Source organism: Typopeltis vanoorti, chromosome 24 (genome assembly GCF_054136105.1).
Source record: "Typopeltis vanoorti isolate ZY-2024b chromosome 24, IOZ_Tvanoo_1.0, whole genome shotgun sequence".
NCBI lineage: Eukaryota > Metazoa > Arthropoda > Arachnida > Uropygi > Thelyphonidae > Typopeltis > Typopeltis vanoorti.
The window spans coordinates 15,107,679-15,116,057 of NC_143572.1; the positions used below are offsets into that span (position 1 = coordinate 15,107,679).

General features: G+C 36.1%; 1 protein-coding gene across 1 annotated transcript; it reads right to left on the reverse strand.

Annotated features, from left to right (window-relative positions):
* Positions 1-3,691: 3,691 nt before the first annotated feature.
* LOC150092946 (aquaporin-9-like) lies at positions 3,692-7,237 on the reverse strand. Its single transcript, XM_090413649.1, has 7 exons — positions 7,078-7,237; positions 5,052-5,178; positions 4,819-4,956; positions 4,619-4,740; positions 4,315-4,532; positions 3,982-4,172; positions 3,692-3,798 (listed from the first exon to the last, which is right to left on the reverse strand). Exons 1-7 carry the CDS (start codon positions 7,171-7,173, stop codon positions 3,758-3,760), a joined length of 933 nt encoding a protein of 310 aa, XP_090269775.1. The 5' UTR covers positions 7,174-7,237; the 3' UTR covers positions 3,692-3,757.
* Positions 7,238-8,379: the final 1,142 nt, after the last annotated feature.

The window sequence follows — 8,379 nt, forward strand, 5'->3', positions numbered from 1 at the left end:
CCTACGGGTATATATATATATATATATATTTTATTTTACGCACGCGCAAGATGGCGATCAATAGGAATCTTCCTGTAGGAATGTAATGTGGTCCTAGACTGTCGTGGGACGGCGTTATGGCATCCTGTCACAACGCCTCCTGAAACTGTCAGTTCCCTTCTCGCAACCACAGTTGCATCGACTTCCAAGCATCATTCTTTCAATATATATATATATATATATGCACCGGTTTCATGCACGCAACTCGTTCAGTTCTTTCCCAGCAGAGTGTGTATATATATACACACACACACCCGTGTGAGCGTATAAATATAACATAACGACAGGATGGCATAACGGCTGTCCCACGATAGTTTAGATCCTTGTCACATGCCTACAAGAAGAATGCTTCAAATTTCCCATTGAAGAAAAAAAAATCTTCACTTGTTTTTCATAGAATTTGTTTTCTTTCTTCCATCGGTAAAAGCGATGGATCTTTTAGCTTCCCCCAATGTCATAAAATGCGTTCCATACACAAAATTTTATATACACGAAGATTTCGCGTCGTATTGGTTTCTGTTCTTGTGAGATTTAGACCATATTTTGAAAATCAAAATATCCATAAGTACTCGACCAATGTTTTCTGAGTTTATTTACGATGAATCTCCGAACTATAATAATAAACGAATTATTGCTTAATAGTTATTAAAAGATGTGAATCAGTTTATTTGAAAATAGCTGTTCTTAAATTACCAATAAAAAAACCAACCAGTAACTTCTAAAGTTAAAGACATTACGCACGTTTCATAGCAATTGTAAAAAAATTTAGCCCATTATTCGGCTTTATATTTTCAGCTACCCTGCTTACAGCTGAAGGAAAATTCAAGTGAAAAGAATGATTTAGTGTAAATACAAAAGCAAGAAATTAAAGTTGTTCTGGACATTGATTTTCGTGTTGTTGGAAACATTTACGTGTTAAGTATTTTTGTTGTATTAGCGGAGTAAAATTGCCTGTTACTGCACAATGCTGAATTTCGACCCCGATGGGAAGCGTAGCGCCATCTGTGGTCCTAAATGAATATTAACGTGAAGAATTACACAAAATACGTGACCTTGGACAAATGTGATTAAGATTTCTAGTAATGTTTTGTTTGTTTTTTTTCAGGAGGATCCTATAGCTGACATCGACCACTGCGAATTCTAATGCGTTTCAATTCACTTAGCAAACCACCAACATCCACGCTTTTGCGTAAGCAAAAAGATTGTGAAATATTTATACTTTCCTACGAGAAAAGCAATTTTATAAATATAAAAAAGTTGTGCGATCCCTACAAAAGTCTGAAAAGCTTGTTCCAACTCGCATTAAAATCCATTAGCTCACTCATGGTATTAAATACATGGATTTTCTTCAGAGACCAGTCATTTGAGGCTTCCAATCAGCGGAGAAATCGTTTCCCAAACCAATTCATCTAAACAGCCACAAAACTCATGATTCTCACGGCCTGATGAACCAGCAGCCAGTTTTTAAGACGGAAACTTGAACATTGAAGTTCCGTCTTCATGTGGCTCTTATATTTTGAAGGAAAATTAGACAACGAATTTAAAAATGGCCAAGCTATGCGATTTGCATTTTAGAGAGATAGACACGTGAAGTATTAAATTACAAGCAATATTTTTAAGTCGATTTTATAAATATATAATCGAAAATATGTCACATACCGAAACTCAGGATAGTATTCGTGATATTGCAGATTTACACTAAATAGAAAAGTAACTCGATCCTAATGGAGTGGAATCGTATTTGATTAGTGTTACAGTATGCACCATTCTCCACTTCTCATAATAAATCCCACCAATTTTTAGATAAAGGGACTCAAAAACAAAATAGTTTTTGTATTACGCACAAATACTTCATATCAGCTACTGTAACGATTTAAATAAAATCGTTATTTTATTCTTTTTCTTAAGTGGCTTACTGCGACTTTCGTTCGCATTTCATACTCATAAACGCAAATATATAAATTACAGGAGTCAAAAAAAGTGTTGTCAGGTTTACTATATATGCTTCCCACGCGTTTTATTCACAACTAAACGCAGATGCGTTAGATCAAACTTCATGTAGAGGATGCTTACACAACGAACCACCGGATTTTCCCTCAGCCGTTGAGCAGGTAAGGTAGTATCTGTCGCCCATTTAGTGAGTAAACAAGTGCACCACAACACGATCTTAGATCAAACACTTCATAAATGTAAATTGAGCTTCTTTTACATCAAAAATTGTGCATTACCTTTATTCAATTTGAAACAGTTGGGCAGGTTCAAATATGAACAACGCTCTGATTTATTAACCATAATTCCTCCAACACAAGAGGAATTGGACATTGTGGAATATGCGTGTACCTACCAAGGTTCATTAAGGACTGTTGAAACCAGCAAGTCCAATTTCAAGGTTAACTTTCAAACTGAGCCATGTACACAGCATTCTGTATTAAGTTACTCTCACATAATCATAAGACTTCTGGTTTAATTTCACAAGGCACTACTATCCAGTAGTTTAACTGAAATGAGTCTTAAGTAGTTCAATGACGCTCCGGATTTTCTCCCTCTTGGGTTATGCAGTTGCTTCTGAAACTTATGCTTCCTAGAGTGATAATCTTTGAACGTAGTTCAGAAAACATTTAAGTACGGAATGATCTTCGGATAACTATCCGAAAATTTATAAGACATCAGGAAAACTCTTGAAAGTGCTTATCCATTCGAAAATAGCTTTATTTGCTTTAAAATGACGACCTTGTTAAGGTAGCATTTCTCATTTCAATGAAGTAAATGATTAGTAATGCAAAATGGATAAGACAAAAAGTCAGGTTACAGGATGTAAGTCAATTGAAGCTAAACACCTTCGTACAAGTTTCTAAATTAAATTAAGTTTTTAGCCTACTCACTTTACTAACTAGAGCGAGTTAGTCTATTTAAATGATTCTCTTCTGAATTTGCCTACGCGATGCCTATGGAAATTTTTCCAGCCACTTAGGCTTATCTACACTGAAAGCGAGAAATAAGGTACCAAACAGCATAATTTGCTTACGCTCTTAATACATTTTTATATTGATTCCATCACAAGGAAAGCGGGAATTTAAATTTTAGGAAAGCCAAAAGATCTACTGCATGCATCAAAATTCTGGTGGGGATTGGATGTTATTTTATTAATTTGCTTGTAGATTAATTTTTTTTTTTTTTAAGAGAATACTAAAAGTATTTTTCGATTGAAAATCCATGGCACCTAATCTAAAAAGCGACGGATAGGGAAAAGAGTTTCAATAAGAATTATTGAATGGTTCAGTACAGCTGTCGTTTTACATGTTCCGTGGAACAAATTAAATACGAACTCAAATTGCAGAGTTATCACTGCAATTTGTATCGTTGGTAAAAGCAATTCAAAATTAAACTGCATCGAAGATTTAAAACGGAAGTTTGTTAGGAATGATTAGCGATATGAGATCGAGAAGGCACCGTTTATTTGACAGAGGCTTTGAATACCCAAATTCAGAGCGACTCGATACGTATCGAGTTGCTCTGCATTTTCCTATATTACCATGTCTTCCACCTGGAAATCTCTGCCGGAAGATTTCCAACTTTATTTCATTGAAATAAAGTCGGTTCGATATTTATCAGGTTGTGAATAGTTAAGAAAGGAACATTTGGAAACAGGAACTAAGGAAAAAGTTGGTTTATTAACAATATATACAAAGAAATGGTGTTAGTTACAACATTTAGCAGTTTACGCGGTGAAGCCATCGACGTGTCCGTTTTTGCTGTAGCCTGCAAAAGAAAAAAAAAAGATAAAGTTCATTATATAAATGAAACTATAAAATTGCACAAAATTTCCGGTGTTAGTTTACAGCCATTCCATGAATCAAGTTCTTTTAAGAGCTAACGCTTTAACTTTTATGCAATGTACAAACTGCGAATTCAGTTTGAATTCACAGTAATTCAACTAATTACCTTTACGTGATACCCCTTGCGAGTCATCTATGCGGTAGTCGCTATTTTTGCTTTGCAAACTAGGAGTTGTAACATCGTAACTTTCTTCTGGTCGATGGATGCCGATGCAGAGATGGTAAATCCAAGCTCCAATGATTCCACCCACATGTGGTCCCACAACAGGAACCCAGAACCAGTTGTAGTGTCGTGACCTATTAAATAGGCACAAAGCCAAATTAATTCCGATTGAAAGTAGGAAATCTCTATCCAATGTGCTTTCGATTAGGGAGCAACGTAAATTCTCAGATGGACAATCCGAAATAGAAGTACATTGTACTTCTGAAACAAACTTACTTAAATACTTGCAGTCCCCATCCGCTCACAGCAGTAAATATACGAGGCGCGAGGTCACGGGCTGGATTCAGAGCAGCTTGACAGTTGTATCCGAAACCGTACATGATACCCGCCAGAGAAAATCCGATGGTCAAGGCGCACAAGCCGTTTGATGCAAGTCCATTATTGGGATCAATAGCTCCACATATAGCCATCAGAAGTAGCATGGTTCCAACGATCTAAAGGTAAGTTGGGGGATTAGATTGAAGATCTTTATCCATAAAAACGAACTTAAAGTTATTCTCATTTATTAAATTGTTCTTACTTGATCCAGTAATCCGGAATTCGTTGATATGTGAGCCTGAGGATAAGTTGCAAAGATGTTTGCAGTGCGCGTGTCATTCAAGCTATTCAGTTCTGCAGCAACGTCGTATGAGCTGAAGGTATCTGCAGAAAGTAATCAGTGTCAAGAAGGTTTATAAGAGCACACATTACTTTATCTTAAATCGCAATTACATCACTTACCTGCGTAAACTGCATACAGGATGAAAGAGGCAACGAAAGCTCCCAAGTACTGGCCGACGAAGTAAGGCACCACTTTGTTCCACTTGCATTTACCAACAGAAGCCAAAGCAAGTGTGACAGCTGGGTTCACGTGACCACCTGCGTATGAAAGGAATGAGAAATAGCGCTCAGTGTAATTGAACACCGCTCTACTCGATGGAACGGTAATCCAATTCTTGTTTATGTTCACTCACCTGATACCCCTCCAGTGACTGAAATGGCCATCAATAATGCAAATCCCCAGGCGGCTGGCACGACTACGAGGGCACTTTTAGGCGATTCAGTGAAAACTACGGTGGCGATAGAAGCATTTCCGATTACCTACGAGGAATTATACAGGATTAGAGCACAAAATACAAGCATGATGAATAAGTATAGGATATACAGCTATATATGTTCAGAAGCTACAACTCGGGCATCGATCCAAGTTTGATCAGGAAATTGCGTTAGGTTAGCATGCAGCCTCTTAATTAAAATTTGTCTAGTTAAATTCTTAACTTCCTCGACTGCAAGTTCATTAAAAAATTGAAGGTAGTTACTTTCTACTTAAAAAAAGATCTGAATGTTCAGCTTAAAACTGCGAGTTACTAGTCAACTTAACTCCGAAGACAGCGCGATTGCCATGAACGCCTGGGCTAAGACTAGTGAGCTGGAGGAACCAAATTTAGATTGGAGTTTATAACAAACTTAAATTTTAATTTAAAAAAGTTTAAACTAAGGAATAAAGAATGACCAATCAGTGAAGATTAAAATCGGCCGTCAACTGAGAGAATACACTTGAAGTTTCAAACAAATCGTAGTAGGCAGTACTCTTTATTTTGGAATGTTTAAACATTAAGATTGGAACGAATCCGAGTACTTTTTTTTGAAAAAATTTCAGACATTAAAATAGGAATTTCCGATATAGTCCTTTGGACATTAGAGAGTTCGAGTTGTCCAAAGTGTGCTTTGGAATGGACGCACGAGCCTCCTTGTTCTTGATTTCCAGAAATGAAGGAAAGTCTTCCGAGCATTTAAAGTTTCGGACAGCGTTCTTAAAGAGAACGATTAAGTTCTCGCATTTGAACAGTTCCTACCGGATAGGGTTAATCTTGGGATCATAATTCGGTCAGATTACTAACCCAAGAAACTGATTTAAGTAGCGATGTATTCTGTTGATTAGCAAGTCGAGTTTATACTAGTCACATGATTCATCGAGATAATACCAAGTTGCAATGACGTATCAGCAATATATACTTTTACTTCGAGTTTATTTCAGTTTCTTCGATATGATCGAATTTGTTTGCATATCGTCAGATTGCTTCAAATTCAATCTAGTATTATATAACCGAAATGAACGACTCACATTTTAATAAATGTACAAAATGCAAGGCGTTATACGAAAGACCACCGTGCATATCAGCCTTGCTTACACGTGTAGTAATGGTGATAATCTAAATTAGCAATTTCACTACTGTGATAATTTCACGGCTATTATACACGAGTGATAAAGCTATGAATGTGTAAAATATTTTATTTTATGTTTTTATATTTAAAAAATAACCGAAATTGCGCATGTTAAGTTTCCCCAAATTCAAATTGCTGGATGACCGAAATCACGTTAAAGATGTGATGATTCAGCAAGTATTGGGAATTGACGTTAACACTTCATAAAGTTCTCTGTACACTTGAATAGCAACGAACTTAAAGTCAAGGATTATCCTTTGAAATAGTGGAAGGAAGACATTTAGCACGAGTTAGTCCATCCAGAACAACTATTATTCTACTTCCTGCTCGTAAACTAGTTTCTCTTCCGTATGTGTATCGAATAAAGAGGGGATGACAGCTGTAGACGTAAACTACGATTCCCACGATCAAATTTTAACCTAATAGTATTTGCAAGGACATCGAGAGCTGATACTTATTTTAAAGCATTTCTAGTCGAATGAATCCGCAAATAAAGTCCTGAGTTCATTAAAGATTTTCTCCAGAATAGTTTAAAACCGAGTGTTTATTTCAAGTATATTCCACTTAAATAGAAGAATATATTTTGCGTGTAAGTTACGAAGCCAGTAGACTAGCTTGTGTGGCCAACATACTGCGAGTTGTTAATGTATTCAACGCAATACAGATCGCTTGATCTACTGCAAACCGAGTTATAGTTCTCGAAAAGTATTTTATTTTACAACCAATGTTCAGATACAGATTAAACATTTCTAAAAGTAATGGGAAAACTCTTACCGTCAATATGAATGTGCCGAGAAATTCTGCAAGAGCTCCTCTCACCACAACATTACGCACTTGAAGCCGCGTTAAATAATCATCCAACCTCCCCATTGTAATTTACTGAAGAAGACACGATGTCAACCACGGGAGAGAAAAAAAAAATCCACACCTCGTCAACTGCGACTCAACCGTCGCGCCAACCATGTTTATATTATCCGAGGCAAGGTACGCCCTCTAGTGATCCAGGTGAAAAATCGCGACCTCTTTAATTTTAAAGGCAAGCTAAAAGTACATGTATTGAAGGGGAAGGTTAGTTAGCATCGAAATAACTCTTCACGGCATTGAAGTAAAAGGGTGGTAAAATTAAGAACGAGAAGGACGTTACATAATTTACATTTAATTAATACTGCGAAAATAAAAGAGAAATATTTGCTTCCATCATTTTAAGAAGCTAAAGCCTCAACAATGAACCCTACATCAACACACTCACGTGTCCCTTCTTTCGTAACAATACCTGTGGATAAAATGACACACGAGAATTACAACATAAAATATGATTTAGTGTAAAATAAAAGATATGCGGGGAAACCAAAAAACATCATTGTGATCGTGCAGTAACAATAATGCAAGCATTTAAATACAATATGAATTACACTGGATTTTAAATAAAATATATGAGGTTTTTTTTTATTATTTAGAACACTTTCGAGTATGTCAGGTTCATAACAGCCTCTCATATTAAACTGATGTTTTAATAATGGGTGTGGGTGTGTGTCGGGGGAGGTGAGGGTAATCCAGTTTCCGTTTCTTATATTTCAAATTATGTTATAGCTTTTTTCAGTAAATATGGATGCATCTGAAATATTATAACTGAGTATTATTTTTTTTCGTTACACTTCAGACTGTTTATCATCACTGCTTACAGTTGAAAAAAACTGTACAGCTGTATTTTTAGTATTGCCCTCTTGTCAACAATGACTAGCATATGGCGCGTGTTGACATATTCTCGTTGTTTTTCACAGATCATCAAAACTGTGTATTCATTGTTGTTCGTGTTAGGCTTAATAAAAAAAAGACCACAAGCGAATTCTCTTTAACGAACTTACACACGAATTTTTCAATGACAAATGCTGTAAATGAACTGATAAAACACAAAAATCAAACTTTATTCTTTTAGTCTCTTTACGATAAGGAGATATCATTCTTAACAACCAAGACGAACTGTCCACAACATTTTATAGCTGGAGAATTGAGAACAATAAAGTACTCAGCATGTTTCAAAGCTATTGCTTCGTTGCGCATTATCTAAACAACGTC